This window comes from Callorhinchus milii, unplaced genomic scaffold (assembly GCF_018977255.1).
Source record: "Callorhinchus milii isolate IMCB2004 unplaced genomic scaffold, IMCB_Cmil_1.0 Scaffold2, whole genome shotgun sequence".
Classification (NCBI taxonomy): Eukaryota; Metazoa; Chordata; class Chondrichthyes; order Chimaeriformes; family Callorhinchidae; genus Callorhinchus; species Callorhinchus milii.
In genome coordinates, this window is record NW_024704743.1 from 97,339,796 (window position 1) to 97,366,713 (window position 26,918).

At 41.5% G+C, this 26,918-nt stretch overlaps 1 protein-coding gene and 1 non-coding gene across 2 annotated transcripts; one reads left to right on the forward strand and one right to left on the reverse strand.

The window, feature by feature from the left end:
• Positions 1-1,439: 1,439 nt before the first annotated feature.
• Positions 1,440-20,713, forward strand: tmem71 (transmembrane protein 71). The gene is made up of 11 exons (XM_007887886.2): positions 1,440-1,640; positions 8,464-8,558; positions 10,378-10,441; positions 11,877-12,086; positions 13,660-13,832; positions 15,510-15,713; positions 16,285-16,360; positions 17,125-17,189; positions 17,298-17,365; positions 19,599-19,625; positions 20,231-20,713. The coding sequence occupies exons 2-10, from the start codon at positions 8,519-8,521 to the stop codon at positions 19,620-19,622; spliced, it is 924 nt and encodes a 307-aa protein (XP_007886077.1). The 5' UTR covers positions 1,440-1,640; positions 8,464-8,518; the 3' UTR covers positions 19,623-19,625; positions 20,231-20,713.
• Positions 20,714-25,455: 4,742 nt separating this feature from the next.
• On the reverse strand, positions 25,456-25,573 carry LOC121848191. The gene has a single exon (XR_006084909.1). It is a non-coding gene; the product is annotated as a 5S ribosomal RNA (ribosomal RNA).
• Positions 25,574-26,918: the final 1,345 nt, after the last annotated feature.

Consider the following 26,918-nt stretch of genomic DNA (forward strand, 5'->3'; position numbering starts at 1 on the left):
GGCTGACATTTTCCCTTCACTAGCCCAGGGGCAGCTGGGATCAATTATTGTTCCCTTAGTCCTTCCCCTGCAAGTTCAGCACAGACTAGGGTTCAGACTTGCCATGTCCTTAGTCTGTTCAACTCAATTCCGCACTAGGCAGTGGTTTTAACAACTGACCCCTAGTTAATATAATGTTACTGTTGTGTTCATCAAAGAATACATTTGGAGTCATGTTTCTCCAATACAGAGTAATCCTTCCTAAACAGCAGCCTGGATTGTTCCTGCAGGAGTGGGAATATTACAAGGTTTGCTGTTGCCAAGCCTCTCCTGCTCCTCCTGGGAGTCTGTCATCCACCCTTTTAACCAGAGCTGTTGTGTGGTTGGAAGGTAGTTTGTTTTAAAAACAAATTCAAACAAAATAAATTCAATTTGTTGTTGTTTAAGACCAAAAAGAGCAGTGCGTTTCTGTGTGCCCAATTGTCTGTATCCCAGTTTATGTTCCTGTAGTTGATAACAACAATTTGTGCTTTCATGTAGGAAATGTGTTTTACAAAGATAATGGATATTGACAACAAAACAAAAACGTGCATTTATTTAGCACCCCTCAACCAAGGCAGTGCCCCAGAGTGCTTGAACGAGCAGGGAGGAAAAGAAAGGAAATTTGAGGGTGTTGCCCAAAAGCACGGTCAAAGAATAATGTTTTTATGAGAGGTTTAAAAGTTAGGAAATGGGAGAAAGATTAAAGGAATTTCCGATTCTCAGCTCTCTCTTACTTTATGTCTCTTTTAAAGCAAAACAACGTTGTGACGTGAAGCCGCCTGCCTAGTCTATGATGGTTGGCTACTGGCATAAATCAAGTAATATCAAATCAAGTAAGTAACATTTACTTTGGTGTGACTGGAATTACCCTACGCCTTTTTTTTTTNGCTTAAATGTTTTAATTTAAATTGGAGTTGAGGTGCAGATCAGCCGTGATCTAAAAGAATGGCAGGACGGGCTGGAGGGACCGAATGGCCTATTCCAGATACTTTGGGACAGATTGTTAATTCAGCCTTAACTTCGAAGACGATTGTCTGCATATTCAGTGCAGAGCTGCAGAAAAAAGAAAGGGAATCACTGAAAATTGGGATGACGTTTCAGAATGAAGCCAATATGTACCCCCTCTGAAATGCCAAGAACAAAACAAATAAAGGAGCCAGTTCTGACCCCCAGGTGCAATCTCTGTCTGGGCTCTAGGACCTGGGCGCTGCTGCAGTAGTGCTGGAGAGTGGGTGCGTCCCTTCAGTGCTGTGCAGCGGAGAGTCTGTGAGAGTGAGTCCCCGCACTGTCCCACCACAGCACAAATGCAACGGCAAACGTCCAGGGTCCGGCCATCAGCGTGTGCACACCCCGTCAGCCCTGGTGGCACAGCGCCGAGCCGAGCCGAGCCGAGCCGGGAGGGGAGGGGAGGGGAGGTGGGCGGCTGTCAGAGCCTCAGAGCCTCTCCCCCGTCACTCTCCCTCTCCATTGTGTGGCTCTGCTTCTAACGGGTTAGTAAACCAGGGATGAAGCTGTCCTGCACCCCCCACAGCCACAGCCAGGTCACAGCTGCCCTCCCCTGCTTCACTCCTCATCGTTAATAGCTCCTCCAGCCAAGGCTTTCGCTCTGCTATCCCAAGGTAACAATCAATCCTCTGCCCCCCCCCCACCCCACACACACACACACACAAAAGTTATCCTTGGAAATATTTGAGTTTTTGTTTTTAGTTTAAAAATGGAATATTTGGATTGCATTTAATTCGCCCCTTTCGCTTGATTTGGTTTTTTTTTAAAAAAAATTGTATTCCACACAAATGAGATTATAATTTTCTATGAGAATCGAATGGTAAAGTAAAACCGAACCCTAATAATTAGATCTAATACAATCAGTCAAAAGTCTGTTACAAAGGGTAAAGGAGACATAGGCTGAAGGGTAGCAGAGAAGACTTAATTAATAATATCAATAATAATAATAATAAATGTACTGTACTTAATACAGAGAGAGTGGGGTCTATATGGAACAGGGTAAGCGAGAGCGTGCACTTTTATGGCACCTTCATATGTCAAAAGTTTTAAACGTCTCAAAGTGCTTCCCAAGTTCTGTAATTATTGTTAACTGTAGTTTACCTTTTTGGGAGACTACCCTGGGAAGAGATGTAGGAAGAGTGTATCAGCAAATGCAAGAGGGAATTAAATTAAGTATTTTGTGAATCATGTGATTAAGTAGCACGATACAGTAGTCTAGGATTTACATTATTTTTTAGTCTGGCAGATTCTGTCGTTTCTGTAGATTCCTACACCTGATTCTGAATGTGAAATACACCTGCAAGTAGATGCACATTGTTTCTCGCTAACTTTAATAGTGTTACATTGGTTAATCTTTCAATGTAATGGCATTCGCTATGAACGTGGATTGTGTTGATAAGTTTGTGTCTACTGACATTTAGGACCCAGATAGAGTACACTAGCAGAGTGATCGAAAGCACGGTCGAAGAGGAGGGTCTTGAGATGGGTCTTGAAGGAGGCAAGGGAGGGTGCGAGATGGAGTTCCAGAGGGTGGGGGCAGAGTGGCAGAAGGCCCGCCCGCCAGTCATGGGGCGAACGAGACGGGGGATGTGAAGCAGGCCAGAGCCCGCTGAGCGGAGGGAGTGAGTAAAATGGTAGGGGGGAGCGAGGTAGGGGGTTAGGAGGTCGCAGAGGTCGGGGGGAAGCAAGACCATGGAGGGCTTTGAAGGTGAGGATCAGGATCTTGAACTGTATCCTCTGTGTAATGGGAAGCCAGTGGAGTCGGGCGAGGATGGGGGTGATAAGTTCATGGAGCCTAGTGCAGGAGAGGACACGGGCTGCAGAGTTCTGGATGATCTGCAGCCTGTGGAAGGAGGAGTTGGGGAGGCCGACAAGCAAGGAGTTTGCATAGTCAAGCCTCGATGTAATGAATGCGTGTATGAGGATTTCGGCAGCCTGCGGTGTGAGACAGTGGCAGAGCTGGGCGATGTTGTGGAGGTGGGGAAGGCAGAGCGGGTCATGACACAGATGTGGGATAAAAAAAGGATCGAAAACTAATGGCAACATTGTGGGAATAGGATCTGATGCATTAACATCACAAAATTGATAACCAGGTCTACAAAAATTAATGTCAAATAGAGTGATGGGAGCAGGCCCTACACTTCGGTCTCTCTGCTCTGCAGCTAGATACCACATTACTTCCTGTCGTGTAAGTAGGGCATCAGAGGTATATTCAGTGCTATACACTTTAATCTGATTAAAGCTACTCCAAGACATTTACATGGTCACATTTGAAAAACACTCGCACGTGACTTCAAAGGAGAATTGTGGATGATCATTATGTCTTAAATCCCGTGAAATCAGACGTCTTACAATTCTCATAGTCTTCACCTAAGGACCATTGTCTTAAATATGTTATCATTGCAGAAAGAACATTTCCCGAAAATCACGACTAAATTGAAGAATTTTCTTGAGTTCTGACAACATTCTTAAGTCTGAAAACATAAAACTGTGATGCCTCTGAAGTCCTTGTTTAGATGCCTTGCTCAGATATTTATCAGTCAATTGAACTCTTAATTGAAGGTGTGATTTTCCACTAAATGAGTAGTTTAAAAATTCTAGGTCTAAAATTCCACCAAGTCTTATTTTCTCTTAAAATTTAAGGTAATGCAGAATTGTAGAATTTTTTTAAAATTCAGCCTTAACATGGAAATAAGTTTTGCACAATTTTTAAGCAGTATTGTGGAAAATGACTTGGCAGCCGAAGACAAGGCGGAATTTCTGGCCTAGTATGCTGCAAGATTTTGTCAAATTTCTCATGCAGTTTAATAATTATGCTTTAAAATTTCCCAGAACCAGTGAAATGTTGTGTGTGTGTGTGTTTCCTTATGTTAAGAATTTTAAGTTCTGGAATTTAGTTACTGATTTTGGTGAATAAAACAACAGACCCGTTGAGCATCACTTATTTGTAGTGACATTTGTTCCGTGTGGTAAAAAGGATGACCTGTTTTGATGAAAGACCCTCTTAACACAGCTCCAGGGTGTTTTACATGTGATTGCAGGCATGTGTAGTCATCTGTTTGAGCAATTTAGTTTGTTAGAAAACTCTTCAGATATTGCACCCGGATGACGTTCTTTGACATAGAGGGGTGCATCAAACAAGCTGTTCAACTTGCAGAAAAGCTCAAAATGTGTGCGCAGAACGCTAGAGTGAAAAGACAGTGTTCAGTACTGTAGGAAAATGTAATGTGCTGTGTGTGATACTCTATGACTTGCTTTATGACTTGCTTGTATTGTGTTTCAGCTGATTGCACCATGCTTTATCTGGTTATCTGTGTAGTCCTTTTTGAATCGCAGACTTGCCAAACAGACATAAGAAGTAGAGAGCTGCTTCCGGAATTAACCACATCAAGTCTGTACAGCTAATGTGAGTGCTCACACACACAAACTGGATCAAATAAGACCAAACCATGACAAATGGTGTAAAGACAAAAGTGAACTGCTTCAAAAACTTGGACTATTTACTTTTTACTTTGATCCTGGTGCCAGCCTGGCTCGTCAATACTCTCATCTGAGTCAGAAGGTTCTTTAGTACTACACTCAGCACTTTAATAGGTTCCTAATATGGGTTCAAACCCCAAGTTCAGGACTTGAGCTCAACGTCTAGGCTGAAACTCCAGGGCAATAGTAGGAGAGCGCTAGCAAAATTCCAGCATTTTCTTAACATTATTCAAATCAATTGTGAATTGTTCAAATTCCCCCCCAAAACCACTCCATTTATCCAATGTAATAAAGCTGCAGTTCATGTGAAGTGGTTTAATTTTGTTTTCAATTAGTGCTTTTTTTTGGCAGCTTCAGTTGTCAGGGGAGACAGCATAGAGGAAGACATTAAACTCCCCTGAGTGAAACCTGATTTCAGGACTCATTTGTTGTCTGTTTCAGGAGACTAGTACTCCCTATACAGGCTATAATTATGTGATATTCCCTACACCTGTCTTTTTATGTTGCACATTTTAATATGAAATGGTATTAGTGTACACAGCCGGGAAGCCCAGAGGCATTTTGAGAGTGTCTGAAAGAGGAAGACAGGTTAGTGTTTCAGGCACGCCTCTTTGCCAGAGCACATGATGAAGAGCCATACCCAAGGAACTAAAATTTCACCTAGTCTCAGACCGTAAGACCATTTTGCCTTAAAATTTAACATTGCGCAGAATTTTTGAAAAAGTCTTCATCTCAGTCTTAAACTGAAAGCCATTTATTTTTAGGAGCTGAGGAAAATTGTTCAGGTGGACGGTTCAGGGTTAAAGATTCAAAAAGAGACAGGAGTTTCTCCTGGTATCCTGGTCAACAATGTGAAGTACTTTGAGACGTCCGTCTGACGTGATAAGGTGCTGTATCAAATGCAAAGATTATTATTGTTATTATTTTAACTGGCTTCTGAGATAAAGCTAAATGTAACAATTTTCTAATATCCTGCATGGTTTTAATTTTTAAGACAAAATAGTCTTAAGGTTAGGTTTATGAGAAATTTTATACTAGAGGAATATTAACTTTTTTTGGTTTCAGTGCTGATAAATCTGCCATGCATTTCAGGCACTTCCTTTATTTTTAATTTGGATTTTCAGGCATGTGTGGGCTCTTCTCTTTATTTTGACTCTCCAGTTGATTTCGGCAAGTGAATAAAGCTTTGGACATCAACTAACCAAACCGTTCTTCAGAATGTAGCAATAACACGTTCAGAACTGTTTAAAATATCTGGGTTGATGGGACTGTTATGTTTTACAATAATGTAGTACTCGCTTCGAAGCTTGCCTTGTTTACTGTGATAAACAGGAATTTTCATTTGCAAAAGACAGAGGTAAGGTTTGAGTCATTGTAGACAAAGGAGTTGCTATGGAGACTTCCTCAGCACTTTCTCTCCTAATACAAGGTACACTACTGTTGTAGCGATGAGAACCTTGTTAATTCAGTGGCAGGTATAGAAGGTGTCTTGATTTGTCTGTGTGCGTTATATAATAACGTCATGGTAAAACTGGGATAAACACCTGGGGTTGGGAAGAGGGAAAATATTTGACACTTCAGTCCAGCGCTGAACATAAAATGCAGACCGTGACCTCATCTTAACTCTTCGAGGACCTATGAGCAGGATAGCAATGATGTGAATGTGTATAGTTGAATGTTTTTAAGTAAACTCGTTATCTGAGTCACCCCTGTATATTCAGGAGCCTTGATCATGTCGACTCTTTCATTGTCCAGTGATCCCTCTGAGCATGACCACTACTAATAATGTATTTTTGTATTTTAAACAAACAAATATACCTCTTAATTTTTTTTGACAAGTAAGTAGTGTGTCTGTTTACAGTGGTTAATGAATGTGTCTAAGTGGCTGATACTAAAATCCATTCTCATTTTTGTTTATGAGATGTGCTGATGCAGTTTAGCTGCTGTTTTACCTATATAAGGTTCACTTTCATTTCTAATCAACTGCATTTTATTGAGCACTTTGAGACGTTTAATTTTACGTAATGAGCACAGTTCAAACCAAGTTAGTATCGTTACTCCTGTAAAGATGTTTATGTAATTGAAGAAGCCTTTAGAAATTGAACACAAGCGTTCCTGGCGCTTAAGGGTTAGTGGATGAAATAGAAATAATGTGGGCTGTGACATTCTGAAGTTATTGGCTGGAAGACGTTTCTCTGCGGAATAAAGGGAAAAGCATCAGAGCTCTGCATACAGCCATCACTGATCAATCTGTTAGTTCACTTGAGCACTGTCTGAGCAAGAGCATAACACTGACCTCATTTTGGCTGCACAGCTCTGGATTGTGCAATAGGTTGAAAGAAAATAGTTTGGGAAGGAGGGGAGCACGGGAGGGGAGAAGGCTGCAGATCATGGGAATGTGTAGCTGTTCTATAAATAAAACTTCCTTTAAGTTCTGGGGAATTTTAGAGCTGATGTCCCGTTCCCTCGTTCGACTGAAAATAAATCTCAAACTCCGTTCACTTTGTTTGTGGGCATGACTCCCACCGACTATCCATCCGGGCTACTATGAGATTGTACTGCAGACTGTAACCAGTCTGTCTGCAGATTAATGGGATAAAGGCTGTCCAAACGTATGCATTCTGAAGTTACAATGACTTCATCGATGCACTGAAATAACTGGAGCAGTGTTTTATTTGAAGTGCATGTGCTCTCTCACTTTCCCTCCTGGAGGCAGAATGTTAACCTAAACGGAAATCACTCTTCAGAGGCCAATCTCAGGGTTTTTGCTTTCCTGAGGGAATGTTTTCCTTTTTTAAATGTGCTTTATTTGTTACTGTATTTTAAATAATAATAATAAAATAAACAAATAAAGAAACAAATAATGAAAACAAAACATTACTAACAAAGAAAGACATTTATCGCGATAACTAACAGATATCAGTATCTAACATTGGGCTGGAAATTCTCATGTTCTAAGTCACAAGATTTAAGATTTTTGGAATCGATTCTTAAATTCATTATTTTGGAAGCCAGTTTTCTACAGTTCTTGACCATCCTTTGGATTTATTTACACTTTTCAACTTCTAGGCTAGCATTACTGCAACAATATAACCTTGAAACAACAACAACTTGCATTTATTTAGCGCCCTCCTTGCAAAACCTCTCTAGGTGCTTGCATACTAAGAATTTAGGACCATAGGGTGGGATGGTCACTGGTTCTAATCTTGCTCTGCTCAGTTCCTATCAATTAACTTTGTTTTAATGTGGGGTCTGAGTTTATGGACCAATCACTACAGTCTACAGGATGTTCTGTGAAGCACTTTGGGACATCTTGAAAATGTGATAAGGAGCTATATCAAATTCAAGTATTATTATTATTAGATAAATAATACAAATTATAATTTTTGCATTTCATACAGTAACTTTCATGTTGGTAGGCTCTCTCAGAGGATTTACTGTATCGTGATTGTGTATTTTATATGCAAGTGCAGCAGCCATTTGCACATAGCAGTGTCCCGTCCTCCCGACGTGAAAGGCGCTCTATAAATGGAATCTTGTTGTTGTTGTTGTTGTTGTCCTACAAACAGCCATGAAGTGTATGACCAATTTTATTTGGGTGATTTTTGGTCAGGACACAGAAAAACAACCCTTTTTGAATTGTGCCATGGGTTCTTGAACATCCGTTTGAACAGGGAGAGAGGAGACAGTTTAATGTCTCATCCGAAGGGTAGGACCCTCGACAATGCAACACATCCCAAGTTGAATCTACAACCTTCTGAGTCAAAGGCGAGAATGATGGGGTGTAATGGGGTTGCCCTGCAGTTTGTACACTTGCAATAATACAAAGATTTCCAGCAGACAAAATACCAGCTCAGGCAAGTGTGTTTTTCATTGTTGAAGTGCTCAAGTAAATCTTTAGGAGTCTACTGAAACAGTCATCTTATTTTAATTGAACTATCTATTTGTTTTTAATAGATCAGTATTCACTCCTCATCAATACTTGACTCTTGAATAACAAACAACGTCAGAAATGTATCCAGCATCACCTTATTTTTCGTCACCACTACAAGGTAAACTCAACATTCAAAAGGCCATCACTCAATGATACACTGTGATGCGCTGTTCATTAAGAGCAAGCTAATGTGAATAACCTGGTGAGAGAAAACCACTGTTTTTCCTCCTCTCTTCCCATTTCAGATGTTGTCCCAGAGCGTTATAAATTATATTAAAGGCAGCTAAAAAGACCCAAATACAGTTAAGACCGGTGTCTGGTTTAGACCTTTGTTTTAACCCATCTTGATTGTGCCATATTTTGTAACTCAATTATAGTCGTTTACATTCAACCACTTATTCTTTCCTAGATGTAGGACATTGTTCAGCAAGTTCATCCAAATTTACCTGGATGTAGAGATATAATGTAATGTGCCATTCTTCATGTGTCAGATTTGATAGTGAGCATCTATGTGGTTATTTACCGTGTGGTAATCAGAAGGAACCTACGTTCCTTGCAGAAAGTAGACTGAGTCATGGGACATCCTGCACAATGTACCAGCTGTGATTTAGGAATACTATTTAAAATAATTTTGGTGGAATGTCAGAGGGTGACTTTAGAGGGAGGTATTTGGCCAGAAACAGAGAACACAATATTGCCGGCAGTGGAGTGATTCATGCACCATGGCCGCTCATGAGAATATCATAATAATCGATATGGCACCTTTCATATCAGGACATCTCAAACTGCTTCACAGGATTTACTGTAAAGTGTAGGGATTGTGCAACTTGTAGTTGAATGCAGCAGGCAATTTGAGCACGGCAGTGCAAAATAGCCATGAGGTGAATGACCAATTTTATCTGAGGGATTGTTGGCCAGGACACTGGGATGAAACTCCCTTGTCAATCAGTAATGAAGGATTTAGACTACCAGGGTATTAGAGTCTAAGTACTAAGTGCAAAATATACTAGTATTTATATCTGAATGTTTCAATAGCTACAGTGATGTAAATACTTCTAATCTTATCTGGTTTATCCGTCTGAGTAGCCATTACTGCCCAGTTCAGCTTGGGTGACGCTGGGAACAGATGTACCTTATTTTGACAGGAGAAATTACATTTCACAACATGAAGAAATCTATTCTGGCTAATTAACAATGTAGAATCACTAATGCCCAATAAGTTATTTTGGAGATTTGCTTAAAAAAACTTTGCAAAATAAGATCAGAATTATTTGAAAATGTTTCTTACCAGCGATGATCATTCCAACATGGATTTTCCAGTGTGTGTGAACAATTGCAGGCTCGTGGAGCTATAGCCTAAGGCACAGTGATGAAACTATTTGAACTTTGTGAAAAAGGAAATGGAGCCATACTTTGTAGCTGACAGCTGCCTTTTGCTTTTGTGGGAGTTCCTCTTATCACAAAGTATGGTGACTTTGATGATGTGTGCTTATAATGAGAGAATCCTTTTATAAATGTACATCATTAAAGTCTCTCCATATAACAATCAACAATTTCACAATCTAGGAATGTCAATACAGAAAGAGTGAGCTGTGGTGATAAGTTAGACTTATTCTCTCCCATTGATTGGAATGGGAGGGAATAAGAATAAGCAGTGCCTTTGAATCTTGCAATGTAGAGAAGGGATTGTTTCTAACCCTACTGTACTGTCAGGAGGGTCTAGTGCTCCTAGTTAGAAACTCTGAGCTGGTTATATTCAGATACTCATTGGGGAAAAGATTAAACCATAGCAGCTTTCACATGTCTACTAATGTAAAACAGGCACATTCAACTTACAGAAGGCAGTTCAACCATCTATGGGTTTGATAGTAATCTTCACCTTGGTTACAGGTTTGAGGCTGTTCCTTTAACTAACTCTGATTTTTTAATGTTTGCAGCAGGTACACAGATGCTTCAGAAAGAGACAGACAGAGATGAGTTTTCTGACGAGGCTCTGCAAAGGTAATGTCACTGTGAATTTATTAGCAGTGGTTAGCATTTTTCCTCTCATCATAGGGACCAAAGGGGTCTATTATCTGATCATATGTAAAAATAACAATCATTAAACCTTACAATGAAAAATTCAATTGCAAGAAAGTGATGAAAAGATTGCTACTTTTAGCTCAATGTGTGTAGTGCCCCACTTGGTTTGAATGATCTGTTTTCTCGGAAACAGGGAACCATTTCAAACCAAATGGAAATTGTTGATTCTACCCCAGTAAAAAGTTTAAGGGCTGTTGTTCCTATTACCAGCTTAGCCCCTCTGTCTATGCTCTTGCTGTTGAATTGGATGCTGTCTTATAATACTGAAGGATTGAAAGCTCAGTGCGATGCATTTTATTGCTCCAGTATATCTGAGGGCTACTTCAGACTTTATAGAAAATAATCCTTGCATTTAATGTAGTGCTTAAACATTGAACGTCTTAAAGTGCTTCACAGTTATTTGCTGTAACTGTGGTACTCTATATATGGAGGCAAATGCGGCAGCCAATTTGCATACAGCAATGCTCCATAATAGTCATGAAGTGAACGATCAATTGATCTGGAGGATAGTTAGCCAGGACATTAGGAGGAACTCCTTTCTCTTTTTAAAAAGTGAGATTGTTAACTTTTACCTGACCAGGACCTCAGTTTAACTTCTCTGAAGGCCAGCACCTCTCAAACCACTACTGAGCTGGAGTGTCAGTCTAGATTGTGAGTTCGCAAAGTCTCCACGTAAGGCTTGAACCTACAACCTTTTGACCCAGAGGAAAGGTACTATAAACTGAGCCATGCTACCACACATGCTGTGCTAAATAAATATACAAAATAAATAGATGTTAATGCTCGGCACTCATGTATCTGCTATTGTGCACAGATTACCTAAACACAAATAACTGTGGTTCTAAACTTGTGCAATAAGCAGGTGGGTGTCTGTTTTTGTTGCACACAAGTGAGGCTTTTCTTTAGCATCCATCAGGCAGTAAACATCACATAATATATTTTTATCTGTGGGGTGAAGTTTATTGCAAGAATTTCCTTCAGTTGCTAATCTGAAGAGGCATTGTAATGATTATGTACTGAGATGAAACTAATATTTAACAGATAAAACCCATGAAACTGGCTGAAAAGGGTTGTTTGTATAGCAATTAAGTAACAATCCTGTTTTCCTGTTCCTTCAGTGAGGTGAACATCCTCCTGGGGTTGAGGGGGTGAGGATGGGAGCAGGAGATAAGCAGGGAGTCAATCTTCTTGGTAGTCCGCTTTGGAGTCAGGTAGATTTGCAATGCTCCGGGCCACTGCTTATGCAGCCTGGTAGAACTTTGAGGAGCAGATTGGGGACAGAGATTTTCCCATTTGACTAGTGTTATCCCTGCATCCAAAGTTCTCTTCTAATCTTGTATTATGTTACCTGCAGTTCAAGCTTCTCTTTGCTACCTGGTGAAACCCCCAGTGGACTCTTCAACCTGAACACTGTGACTGGTTCTCCTTTTGTGTATCGTCGGAGTCCTCGCCTGCTGAGCAATGGCTATTATGATCTGAGTGAGGAGAGCTTTATGGATGAGGATGGAAATATCACACTGACCCCATCCAAAATGAACATCAGTTACAAGGAGAACCTTGTGAGGTAGGTGTCTCTCCACTATTTTGCCTCAGCCTGTGGAGCTGCGTATCAGAGCAAGATCCATATTGCACTCGTGGTTAGCAGCCCATCATAGCTGGGAGATGAGCTTTAAGAGACATTGACTGGAATTTCCTTGGCTTAGGATGGGATTGTCGCTGTGAACAATGGCTAAATGAACATGACTATACCGTGAGTCAGTATTCACTGTTGAGGTTCCCACATTAGGATCACCCGCTTGCTGAATTAACTACAACAACAACAACAAGATTCCATTTATAAAGCGCCTTTCACGTCAGGAGGACGTCCCAAGGCGCTGCACAGTTGGGTCATGACCCGAGCAGGGGGGAAACGGTCAGGGTGAGGGGAGGGGAGGGAGCGAGGAGGGGGGAAATGGTCAGGGTGAGGGGAGGGATGGGAGGGAGCGAGAAGGGGGAAGAGAGTCGAGAGGGGAGCTGAAGGCTCGGTCAAAGAGAAAGGTTTTGAGACCGGCCTTGAAGGAGGAAAGGGAGGAAGCAAGGCGAAGGCACTGGGGGACAGAGTTCCAGAGCCTCGGGGCTGAGAGGCTGAAGGCCCGACCACCGATGGTAGGGCGATTGGGGCGGGGGATGTGGAGCAGACCGGACCCGGAGGAACGGAGGGTACGGGCAGGTAGGTAGGGGGATAGTAGGTTGGAGAGGTAGGAGGGAGCAAGGCCGTGAATGGCCTTGTAGGTGAGGATGAGGATCTTGAAATCAACTATGATATTAATAATGCCAATATGCGTAATCATCAATGTATTTATGATTAATAATAATACGTACATTTCATATAGGTCCTTTCACATTGGGAGGTTATCCCAAAACACTTCAAAGCATTTGCTTTTTTTAACAGACTATGTTTTTTTGGTGGGCATTCACGGCAGCCAATTGTCACACAGCAATGCTCCACAAACAGCCATCAAGCGAATAACCATTTTTATTTGGGGGATTGTTGGCCAGGATAACGTGAGAAACTCTCTTTTCTTTTCAAATAGTGCTATGGGATCTTGAATGTCTCATTTGAAGGAGGGACTTCTGACAATACAACGTAGCTCCAGCGCGACATTGGAGTGTCAGCTTAGTCTATATGAGTTCCAAATCCCGACATGGGGCTTGAAACCACAACGTCTGACTCGGAAGCAGGAGTGTTACCAACTGAGCCTACTTGACACATACTTAAGAGGAACCTCAATGCACACATGAGGGAAAAGGGAATAGAGGGGTGTGGGAGAGGAGATTAGGAGGGTTGAGGCTCATGTGGAGTATAAACACTAGCATGGACTAGTTGGGCCAAATGGTCAGTTTCTATGCGGTTGCAGGCTGTGTACGACCTCCCAGCAGATGCCTCTCTAGTGGATTGCCAAGTTCAACAGGTGGAGCAGAAGAGGGGGAGGGGACGCTTGAGTACTTGTCAGTGATACTGATCTCTGAGCTAGGCTTAGACTGTGATAGTATTCAATTGTCTCTCCAAAACTCAACCTACTGAAAGAATCCACCACAAGCCTCAGTCTTGTCTTACTCAAGACCAAATGCAATAAAACTTTTGTTTTCTTTTCTAGGATTTTCCGGCGTAGAAGACGTGTCCGCAGATCATTAGCAAATCTTTTCAACATCAAGAGCTCTGTTTCATGGCTAAACAGCAGTCTCTTCAGTGGGGCTGAGTGTCCCCTGGCAGAATCCTCTTGGATTGATGGTGGCAGTGACTTTGAATCTAGCTTCAGCAACAACCAGGGTAAATGATACCAATAATTACTAATAATCCTTACATTTGGTATAATGCCTTTCACGTTAGGAGGACATCCTGAAGTTCTTCATAGGATATACTGTAAAATGCAGTGTATGTATTTATGGGCAATTTGTGCACAGGCATGTCCTACAAATAGTCACAAAATTAATGACCAATTCTATCTGGGGGAATTGTTGGCCGGGTCACCCTCCAAATTTTTAATAATTTCATGGAATTTTTAACATCTACTTGAACAGGCAGATGGTTTAAAGTCCCATTTGAAGGATGGCGCCTCCAACAATGCATCACATCCCCAGCACTCTATTCAAGTGTGAGATTATGTGGGTTTGTCTTGAGTCTCAAGAGAGTTCAAGAGTACAAGACTCTCAAAGTCTTGAACCACAACCTTCGGACTCCAGAGGTGAGAATGCTACCAACTGAGCCAACCTGACACCAGCAAGAGGTTGGGAGAGTGCAAGACAGAGGGATGTAAGAGAGTTTCAGAAAGCAGGGAACCGGGTGGCTGAAGGCTCAGCCAGTGATGGTGAGGCAGGGGACATGGAGCAGACAGTAACCTGCAGTACCACTAGTCAATCACTACACTTAGTATTTGTAATTAAACTTATAAAATCTCATGATTTGGGCTTAAAGAAAACTTGCCTTAAAATTGGAGATTGTGCAGAATTTTAGTTTTAAAGTTGGTTTTCTGGAGTTCTTAAAGAGACCTGTGGAAAACTGGCTTCCAAATTAAGACTGAATTTAGCTATTTTCCAAACTTCCATAGTCTTAAAAAAGTGTTAACAACAGCAACAAAATTACATTTGTATAGCACCTTTCACGTCGGGAGGACGTCCCAAGGAACTGGACAGTCAGTATTTCGGTCCCGAGCTGGGTGTCGGAATTAGGAAGGGTGGAGGGCACTGGGGGAAGGAGGGTGATCGAAAGCAAGGTCGAAGAGAATGATTTTGAGATGGGTCTTGAAGGAGGCAAGGGAGGGGGCGAGGCGGAGGGACTGCGGGATGGAGTTCCAGAGGGTGGGGGCAGAGTGCGGGGGATGTGAAGCAGGCCGGAGCCCGCTGAGTGGAGGGAGCGGGCATGTTGGTAGGGGGCTAGGAGGTCACAGAGGTAGGGGGGAGCGAGGCCATGGAGGGCTTTGAAGGTGAGGACAAGCATCCTGAACTGTATCCTCTGGTATGATGGGAAACCAGTGGAGGATGGGAGTGATAGGGTTACGGAGCCTGTTGCGGGAGAAGACACTGGCTGCAGCGTTCTGGAAGATCTGCAGGGAGATGTTGGGGAGGCCAACAAGCAGGGAGCTTGCATAGTCAAGCCTGGATGTTATGAATGCGTGTATGAGGGTTTCGGCGGCCTGCGGTGTGAGACAGTGGTGGAGCCGGGTGATGTTGCAGAGCTGGGGGAAGGCAAAGCGGGACAAGGCATGGTGTGGGGTAGAAATGAAAGTTGAGGGTCAAACAAGATGCCAAGGTTCCGGACTGGCTTAGCAAAGTGGAGTCTGCATCCTTGGATGGTGATGCTGTCAGCACCTGAGGTGAGGAGGCGCTGACGGGAGCCAATCAGGAGAGCCTCGGTCTTGTTGAATGAAGCCTCAGTCTTGTTCAGAGAATGCTCTTAAGGCCTGAGAAATTCAGGCTGCTGATGTACGATTTAAATCTTTTATTTCAGAAGGTACCACAGACTTCAGTGAAAAATCCTGGTTATCGGAAGAAAATACACCGTCATTCAACACTGAGTCCCTAATGAATACTGAAGTCTGCTCCACAGAGGGTCTGTTGGTAACTCAGTCGACAGAAGGCATTTTAGATCTTCCTCCTCATTCCCAATTACTTTCTGCCAAATGTTTCTGCAGTCACATGCCAAAAGGTCCAGGTGAGTCTGGATACTTATCAAAATATTCAGAGTGATCATAAATGCAAACTGTTCAAGGAGGAAACAGTTGGCAGGTGAAGAAGCAGATGAACCATTTTAACAATGTAATGTCATTTATAATAATGTAGCACCTCTAATGTTGAAACATCTCAAAGATTTTATAAAGTGTGGTGACTGTGTATTTGTAGGTGAATGTGGCAGTCAATTTTCACACAATGCCCCACAAACAGTCATGGATTAAATGCATTGCACCCTGCCTTCTCTCCAGTGAAATCCTGTCAAAACCTGTCTTTGATTACCCTACCTCTCTTCCCGTACATTCTCTACAAAATACTTTGAGATGTTTTCCTTTGTGAAAGACACTATATAAGTGCAAGTTAGTTTGGTGATTCAGCGCCTTGGGACGTCCTCCCGACGTGAAAGGCGCTCTATAAATGGAATCTTGTTGTTGTTGTTGTTGTGTTTGATCTACAGCATGCATTTTTTTTTCATTAGTCAATGAAAAAGATTTTTCTCTGATCAGAAAGTTAAGCATCAGCATGAAATTAACAGCCTAATTTGTTTGTTTCAGATGCTGCAGCTGTGAAGAATTTCTTTTTTTACCTGATTATTCTGACTCTCTGTGTATGTGTTGCTGTGTTTGTAAGGTACAGTAATTATGTGAACACTGATATTAAACTGCCTCCGCTTAACTGTCTCCGACCTTCTGCATGTCCCTCATGCCCTCCATTCAACCATTAGTGGCTGCGCATTCCCCAAAACTCTGGAACACTCTTCCTCTATCCCTCTGCCTTCCTTGTCCCTTCCTTCCCCATATTCATGTTGCTCCTGGAGAGCTTCCTGTTTGACCGTGCCTACTGTCATCTCCCCCCGGCTTGGAGTCATGCTCCGCCACGGTCAAGTGTTCTGGGACTCTAGCCTGTGTGAGGGGCGCTATATAAATGCAAATTATTGTTGTTTCAGACTCTTGTTCCAAATGTGTGCAATTTATTGATTATCAATATCCTCGTTCAGCTATAAATGACTTCATGCTCAAGCACCTCTCCACCTCTCCAACCTGCTCACACCCCTCTCCTCTACCCAGGTCCTTCGCTGAGCTGGCTCTGGCTTTCTGCACATCCCTTGTTCTCTCCACTCTATTGTTGGCTGTACTTTCAGTTTGCCTCGAAACTCTGGAACACTGTGCCTCAATCCCTATTTCCTTGCACCTTCTTTGCTAGTCTTCAGATTGCAGCTGAAGTCCTTCCTATTCGACTGTACCGAGGGCTCCTCCCCCCACTCCCTCCCCCACTCTGGCAAGATCTCTTGCTTCACCGCTGTTAAGGTCGCTTCGAAACGCTATCGCACGTGAAGGGAGCTATATAAATGCAAACGTTGCATGTAGTAACCTTTTGCTTTGGCTTTCTTGCAGGTGGTTCTCAGGGGGACTAGGTACGACTTTGCTCACCTCTACACTAGTGTTTACAGCTGTGCTGTGTAAGTACAACTTGTTTCATTTTCTGCTGACTCTTTGGCACACAGGCCTTTAAGTGATAAACAATGTAGAGTAGAGGTAACTAAATTCTGATCTGCAATATTTTACAGATACAGCAAAATCTGCATTTCCTTCTGGTGTTAAAACCCATGACATCCTACGTCCTACACAAACAGAGGTAGGTGTGCATTTTATGATTATTTTGGGTCAGAGAACAAGTGTTGGCCTTCCAACCGGAGTTCAGGCTCTCTTAGATCCTCTGGGTTGATTTGCCATTAGAATTGTAGAATATTACAGCACAGACAAAGGCTATTTGAACTATCAATCCCTCAAGTATCCCTCAAGTATCAATCCTGTAGCTCAGTGGTTAGAGAACTCACCTCGCAAGAAAGAGATCTGATTTTGATTCCCGGCAGGGCAAAATTTTGGACAAGTTTCCTTCCTCCACATGCCTGTTTACTTAGTAGTAAGTAGGAACCCAGTTAGTCGATTGGTGGGTTGCTTTTCCAGGAATAATAATCCTTAAAAAAAATTTGGTCCCTTAATCCACAACTGTTTGTGGGACACTGCTGTGTGCAATTGGCTGTCGCGTTTCACCCACAAATATACAATCAATTCACTGTACTGTATTTTCTGCGAAGCGCTTTGAGACGTCTCTAAGACGTGATAAGGCGCTATATCAAATGCAAGGATTACCATTATTATTTATTAGAGTATTACTGATTAAGAGACCGAGCTTATTTGAGGCTAGTTTTGAAACATTTATTTTTGAAGTTTGAGGACATATAGCTTGAACTATCGCTTCATTCTGCTCTGACTCTTCTAACTTTGTTTGGTGGACAAAGAACTGAGCAGTATTTCAATGCAGTTTCAATTGTGCCCACTTGGTGCCACTGAGCACTGGTGGTTGCAATTGGGAACTGGAGAAGTGAACATAGCAGCTCAGGCTTGTTGCATGTAAGAACATTTTCTTATGAGGTACTAAATCTTAGAGGTTCAGATGCTTCTCAATGTTAAACTGAGGCCCTGTCTGCCCGTTCAGGTGGATGTTAAAGGTCCCATGGCATGTTGTCCTATGTTGAAAAAGAGAAGGGAGTTTCTCCTGGTGTCCTGGCCAACAATCTCCCTAAACAAAAATGATCAATCACTCCAAGACTAGAAGACATGAAAAGCGCTACATCAAATGCAAAGATTATTATAAGTACAGTCAGAGATACTAGGGATTTACACTTAAGGATTATTTTTATAATTATTATTAAATAATCCAACCTTAATTCTAACTGGTGATAAAGCTATTGCAGTATTTAAATGTTAACATATATCTCGGGGAAGGAAAATTTGCCTATAGATTTCGTAGTCACTATTCTTTACAATAAATTCTGGTAAACACTTTTGAGATGTGAAAGGCATTGTATCAAATGTAGGGATTATAGGTTGTTATAAATTTCATATAGATTTAATGGATGTTACTGATTAGTGCTAAACAATCAGAATTAACACTGAATACCGCAAAGTTGCAATGGACTAACTGGTCAAAAGGAGATGAGTGCAATTTAAAACATTTAGAAAGATAATGGATAGCTACGATTTCTGTCAATGCAGACTCAACAAAAAAAGGGTTTATATTGTATTCTCCGATGGCTCGGTGAGTTTATCCAGTGGGTGTCTGAATCATATAGGTTCCATTCGTAACCTCTGGCCTGTGCTGGAGCTGCAATTGGCATGAATTCTCTGGATTGAGTAGGGAAATCAGCCAGGGTTCCTGCTCCTTGTCACAAGAATTCACCGTTCCAGGTTGACAGTCCAGTGCAGTGGAGGAGAAGGATTGCATTGTGGCAGGTGCCATCCTACAGATCCTTCAGAGAGATTTAAACCGAGATCCTGTCTGCTTGTTCAGATGGATGTTAAAGAATCCCGTGACACTATTTCAAAAAGTGAAGTCCTGTTCTCCAGATGAATGGATCATTCTCCTTCTCTTTGTGGAAAGTTGCTGTATGTAAATTAGGTGCCATATTTGCACATACACATTCACTACACTTAATGGTAATTGTGATACTGTGCTTTAGAGAAGTTTTAACATTATCAGTGGTACGTCAAAAGGAAGGATCATTATCCAATATCCCTTGTTGGAGAACGTTGTATGAGGGCCAGGACAGGACTGGACTCTGCTCTGATGCACACCCATTATCGAGCAAGTTACTGAAACTTGAATCATGCCCCACGCATGAGTATTGGCTACTTTAGCGAGTTAAAATGGTGATCAGAGCACATGAAAGCATAGCCCCAGGAAGAAGTCTTCTGGAAGTGAAGGCAGATTTTTCTTAAAAACTTGACTTTGGAAAATATATCTATTATGTGTTAATCATCACTTTAAATTGTAACACTGCTGCTGTGTATTTCTTGTTTTCAAGGAAATTACTTCAAAGAATGATTAAAAAGTGAGTGTTAAACAGTTTATTAACTCATTGCAAATGCTGGTTTACTGAATGATGGGCAGGAATGCTTCCCCTAGACACATCGCTGTTGGAAATGTTTCATATCTTAAGATAAGTGGATAATCATGTAAAGTAGGGTTTAATTTGAGATGTTGTGCAACAAAACTCCTTTGTAAGGAATCTGTCCTGTAATGTTGCGATGTTCACTGTAGCATGTTAGTTATAGCCTACTTAGCCACTGTAGTTTTGTAGGCAGGCACTGGCTTGCTTATGTCTCCTGCCCTGCCAACCCCAGGATTGGTGGTCGAGCTCTCAGCCTACCTACCCCCACTCTCTGGAACTCCTTGGCTTCACCCTTTCCCTCCACTCCTTCTCAATTCTGTCTGAATACCTGCCTCGTTAACTGTACCTTCAGTCATCTTGCTTCCCCCCCCCCCCCCAACCCTCCCAAATCCAATCCCCAACTCAGGTGTAACCCCTTGATTATTGCAATGCCTTGGGATGATCTCCCGATGTGAATGGTGCTAAATAAATGTAACATTGTTGTTGTATGATATTGTAGCAACAGTTTGGAATATTCTGGTAACTTTTATTTTTGTCTGAAACAGATCTTAATTTTTTAAAAAATTGACTTGCTATTGCATATGGGACAATCAACCAGGAAGCTGGGAAAAAAAGACCGATGGACCTTATTAACAAGATAAAGGGAAATCAAGCTACGAGAAGCAAATCTTTGACCCTTTCTTCGGTTCATAGTCAGGATGAGGATCAGGAAGACAAGTAATGTCAATGATCATGGTGCCGTGTTTAATTGAGAAGATAACTGAGCACCTAATATCCTTCTGCTCTCTCCCAACACAGATTGAAATTATTTTTACCTTTTTTAAAAAAGCACATACTAAAACAACTTGAGGGAAGGGTTGGGGGCAATTCCCTGTCAGAACAGTGCAGGTTGAAGACCACTTTAATCCTCCAAAATCAGTCAAGGAACAGCAAATCCCTCTTCCAATCACATAATCCTCCACATTCAGTTACAACAAAACTCACATTTGTGTTGTGCTTTTCACATTGAAGAATAATAGTCAATTAAACATAAAAATGAATGTTGTTAGGGAAGCAAGATAAGTGGGATGAAAAGTTCCTGTTTCTTTGAAATAGCGGCCAGTGGTGGAACGGGAGGTTTTTCTTGATCTACCTGAATCACCAAACAATAAAATCAATTTGTACAAATGTTCAAATGATGTGTTACAACCAACAGGAGTTAACCATTCTCATGGAGGTGTTGGTTACAGTGTGATTGATGCTCGTTCCTATCTACCTGCCAGAAGGGAGGCTTTGACACTACCCAGGTAGACAGCAGTCAGACGAGGTTGTGTTTTCTACCTTTGGTTGCCTGCACCTCAGCAAGTAGGACCAACAAGGAGTTTTTTTTCCTGTTGGAATGGTTTGTTGGCAATTCCTATCCATGGCACCAGCTGAGGTATTCCCTGCAGTTTGTAGAGTATCTCCAAACAACAACAACAATGTACATTTGTATAGCGCCTTTCACATCGGGAGGATATTCCAAAGCACTGGGTAGTCAGGGATTTGAACCCGAGCAGAGGGTTGGGATCAGAAGAGGCGGAGGGCAGGGAGGGCAGGGGTAGGAGGGTGGCCAAAGGTGCAGTTAAAGAGGAGGGTCTTGAGACGTGCCTTGAAGAAGGCAAGGGAAGAAGCGAGGCAAAGGGACTGTGGGATTGAGTTCCACAGGGTGGGGGCAGAGAGATTGAAGCCCCGACTGGTGGGGCGAGCCAGGCGGGGGATGTGGAGCAGGCCAGAGCCTGATGAGTGGAGGTAGTGGACAAGTTGATATGGGAAATACAGAGAAAAGACAGCTATTTAAATATTTCCCACAAGTAATTTTTNCTCCCCAATTTGACAAAGACGCACACAGAATTGAAAGATATTTCCCCTACAGTTATATTCTTTAAAATAATTCTCTATTCCTGTGATTTTTTAAACAGATATGTGTGACTATATATTGATAATAAAAAATCTATTTTAAAATGTATTTTATGTAGAGTAAAAATACTGTAATGCCCTAATGAAATTCTGTAGATGAGGACAACTCTGATCCATGTGAGGAATATTCCATAGAATCAGAAGCACTGAATGGGACAAAGTCAGAATGTTATTGGACATAGTCTTTTAGGGTTTATATTGCTATTTCAAAGTACAGAAGTGTACTGAGGATGATGAGATGTGTAGGCAGATATATTGTCATTTGTACTGGTCGCCATTTAAGTTAAATGCAGGTGTTCTAATGGTGGGGGGAAGAGAAATGTGACACTTGTTACAATTAACACCAGTTAATAAGACAGTATCTGCACCTTAAAATACAGTGCTCCACAGCTGGAAAGAATGGCACCTCTCAATACAAAGTTGGTTGAGATCAGATATTTTGAGCAGCCTTTGAGCCCAACTATAGCTTGATAGCTTTTGACTGAATTGTTGTTTAATGTGATAATAACCACATCATATATTGCCTTTTCTCACACCTCCTAGTAAAGTAGACTTCAAATAAATTGCATGAAGTTGTGCGTTGTAGTAGATTTAACTCTTACAATTCAGACAGAGATTAAAGGATCACTTTCTAAACTGTAAATATCAGAAAATTGTGTGGAAAATCTTTTTATGATTAAGAAATGTCATAACAAAAATAAAATTACTAAATGTTGTTGAGGCTATTGTGTCCTGATTATATGCAACTTTATTTATGCATTTTTATATGATTGTATTAAATGAGATGAATAAAAACTAACAGGTCTATTTGATAACTTATTGGAAGCTATGAATACGTAAAGCTACAGTAAATGTGCAAAGGCAGTGTTCTATGTAGATACATTAAATAACAATGGATAGATTATCATCTTGCTCAATCTTTGGATCCCCAAGCAAAACAAATGTAAAGTAGGATCACAAAAAGAGCTGAAACCACAGAGTCAGGCCAGTGTAGAGAGGACAGAACAAAAGGTAATGTGGCACATCCCTACCTCCCTTCCCAATACCAGCTCCTCTGAACTCCTCAACAGATTTAAACTGGTCATTGGGAGTCAATAGGACAGTTCCTGCTGTAATGAATTTACTGGAAAACAAATAAAGTGGATACATTCTTTTCTTGGACTTGTTTTTGATGTGTTTACCACATTGCCAGAGATAAATGATGAAAAACAGTAGGATTGGTGTCCTTTAATGACAATAAATCACCGAGAGACAATAAATCACTTGAGGCAAAAAATAGAAGATTATTCGACTAGGTCAAATCTGGATCCCAAGGGCATTTCCCTGAAAATGAGTGTTATGTTACTACTCACGTAATTCAGAAATATAAACAATAATTAAAGCCTAATCCTACATTCTATTCTTGTGTTATGCTTGATATCTAATGCTATCTGATGGTTGCGGTGTGCACAGGGGCTATAACAACTTCACTTCAAAGCCGTTTCTTCAACATGCTTAAGTACTTCAGGAAAAGTTTGTAACCTGCCCCACTTCCTTTTCCTCTGATCTAACTAGCTCAATGGGGAAAGTACACTGAAGTGTAATACATGAGCAATTTGTGTGTGTGGAGACTCCCGCTAGAATGATAAGAATCATACAGCACAGAAGGAGGCCATTCAGCCCATCGTGTCTGTGCCGGCTCTTTGAAAAGACCTATTCAATTCAATCCCACTCCCCCGCTCTCTCCCCATAGCCCTGCAGACTTGTCCTCCCCAAATAATTATCTGCTCTCTTAAAAGTTGTGATCGAATCAGCTTCCACCAACCTTTCAGGCAATGCATTCCAGATCCGAACAACTTGCCGTGTGAAAACATTTCTCACCTCACCTCTGTTTCTTTTAACTATTTTAAATTGGTGTCCTCGGGTTACAAACTGACCCATCACTGGAAATAATTTCTCCTTGTTCACCCTATCGAATCCCCTCAGAATTTTGAAAACTTCTATTAAGTCTCCTCTTAAACTTCTCTGCTCCAAGGAGAATAACCCTAGCTTCTCTAGTTTATCCTGATAACTGAAGTCCCTCATTCCAGTTACCATCCTGGTAAATCTCCTTTGCACCCTCTGCTATGTCTTGACATCCTTCCTAAAGTATGGTGTCCAGAACTGAAAACAGTGCTCTAGCTGAGGCCTAGCCAGTGTTTTATAAAGGTTTATCATTGACTTTTGTATTTTATGGCCCTATTTATTAAGCCTAGTAACCCGTATGCTTTTTACCAGCTTTATCTACCTGTTCTGCCACCTTCAAATATTTATTTATATGAATCCCCAGGTCTCTCTGTTCCTTCACCCCCTTTAAGATTGTACCATCAGCTTATATTGCCTCTCTTCATTCTTCCTTCCAAAATGAATCACTTCACATTTCACCACATTAAACTTCATCTGCCACATGTCTGCCCATTTTACCAGTCTGTCTATGTCCATTTGCAGTCTGCTACTATCCTCCTCACTGTTTACTACTTTTTCTAGCTTAGTATCTATCATCTGCAAAATTGGAAATTGTACTCCCAATACCCAAGTCCAGGTCATTTATATAGATCAAAAAGCACGGTGGTCCCAATACTGACCCCTGGGGAACACGAATCACAATTCCTCCAGTCAGAAAAATAACCATTTTTGACACCTAGCGCATTTACCAATGTCGTGCTGAGCAGCCATGTGATGCCCATAGCTCCCTGCCTCATTAGTAAATGAACTAGGAATCTAACAGGAGTCTAAACACAGTCCTGTGAAAATATTTGGTCCAGGTCAATGAACCAACAAACCCTTACTCAGAGGACACCCTTATATAAACATGACTTTGGTCCAGGCCCCTGAATGGATGATGAGAACAGGTTTGACTGCATTTCCATTTCAGAATACTTTCCATGTAATGAACTGTAGGAATTCATGTACAGTTGTTTAGGATGCTGAACATGTTAAACATGAGGAAATAAAGACGTTTAGGATCTGTACAGTGAAATCAGTTAAATTATAATTAGTGAATTTTGAACATGTTGCATTTATACTGAATTAGTCCATTGATGAGTGAAATAGAATACATGATTTCCATTTTGTGATTGAGAACAGGCCAATAAGACCTAAAGTTTGCATTAAATGTGCCAAGCAAATCACAATGTTTGTGAGTTTAATAGATGCAGAGATGGAGGATTAAATAAGATTCTTGACTATCAAAATTCATAAATAAAGCTTTTTTTTAAAATTAGGACTTCACAACCAATCCACAATTACATATTTTTTAGTCTGTAGGGATGTCCGTCATCTGTATAAACCCATTACCATAAAATAAATTCAACTTGAATATCACCTTAGATGAAAAGAAACGTTTCATGTTGGTTCAAGTTTAGTTTTTCTCCATCTCTAGTGTTTTTTAAAAAAGGCCGACAGCACCTGACCTAAAGTTTACATTCAATTTGCCAAAACAAATCACAATGTTTGTGAGCTTAATAGATGCAGAGATGGAGGATTAAATAAGATTCTTGACTATCAAAACTCATACATAAAGTTTCTTGTGATAATTTTTTTAAAATTCGGACAAAACAACCAAACCACAAGGAATCAATGACATATTTTTTGGTCCGTAGGTTGTCCGTCATCTGTAGAAACCCACTGCCATACTTCAGAGTATCCAAACTGGCTTGAAGGTGACATATTGGATAATGTAAGGTCAGAATTGAGCAAACGCTCATCATGATATGAAGAGAATTTGACTGGAATTCCAGCTTAAATGAAAAGGAATGTTGTATGTGTGTTGAAAATGAGTTTTTCTCCATGTCTGGTGTTGGTTGAAAGAAAAAGCCTACAGCACCTGGTATTCCCAGGCGGTCTCCATCCAAGTACTAACCAGGCCTGACCCTGCTTAGCTTCCGAGATCAGACGAGATCGGGCGTGTTCAGGGTAGTATGGCCGTAGGCATTAGAGCATCAGAATGGACAACACTTAAACCACTACAGCTTCTGGGTCCAAGGAAATGTCGCGTCATCTGTAGAAACCCACTGCCATACATCAGAGTATCCAAACCAGATATATCCACCTTGGGGGGGGGATGTAAGTGGGGTCTGTTTATTGTAATGGTCCGTTGACGGATCTGGCTGGACCACATCAAAACATACCGCCTCTGCCGTCACCTCCAGCAAATCATCCTTCTGGTCCAAAATAATCTGGGAGGCCAAGGACAACCCCAGGCTTCTCGTCTCCACCACCAACCTTCTAACTCCTCGCCCATCTTCACCTCCAATGCCAACAGCCAGGAAATGCTGGACTTCCTCAAAACCAAAATCAAGAGGATCCGCTCAGTTGCCTTTGCCCTCCCAACCGCTAGCACTTCCACATCCCTTCCTCCACACCTTCTAACCTGTCTTCCCCTCTCGCAACACATTATAATCCACATGAAACTCACCACCTGCTCCCTTGATCGCATCGATACCCCTCTCCTTACCTCCCAGCTCCATCTCTTTCCTTCATTCACCAACATCATTAACCTCTTCCTGTCAACTGGCACCATTACCACCATCTTACAAGTAGCCGGCATCATCCCTGTCCTCAAAAAACCTTCCCTGGGCCCATCTCTGCTCTCCAACAACTGCCCCATCTCCAACCTCCCTTTCCTTTCCAAACTCCTCCACCATCTCTCCTCTCACCTCAATCTTTACATGGTTCTGTCCTTGTTCAGATCCTATCTCACAAACCGTCTCCGCTTTGTCTCCACAAACAGCTTCTCCTTCAGCCTCCGCACCAGCTCCACCCCTTTGCCCCCTACTCACAGAACAGGCCTGACCCTCCCGCTTAGCTTTCGAGATCAGACGAGATTGGGCGTGTTCAAGATAGTATGGCCATAGACATTGGAGCATCACAATTTACAACACTTCATGAGTTACACAGAATATTTGCATTTGATTTCCATTTTGTGATTGAGAACAGGACAATAGGACCTAAAGTTTGCATTCAATGTGCTAAACAAATCACAATGTTTGTGAGTTTAATAGATGCAGAGATGGAGGATTAAATAAGATTCTTGACTATCAAAACTCACACATAAAGTTTCTTCCGATAATTTTTTTTATAATTAGCTCTAAACAACCGAACTACAAGGAATCAATGACATATTTTTTGGTCCGTAGGTTGTCCGTCATCTGTAGAAACCCACTGCCATACATCAGAGTATCCAAACCAGATATATCCACCTGGGGGGGGAGGTAAGTGGGGTCACCTTGGAGTTGAACTGGCTTGAAGGTGACATATTGGATAATGTAAGGTCAA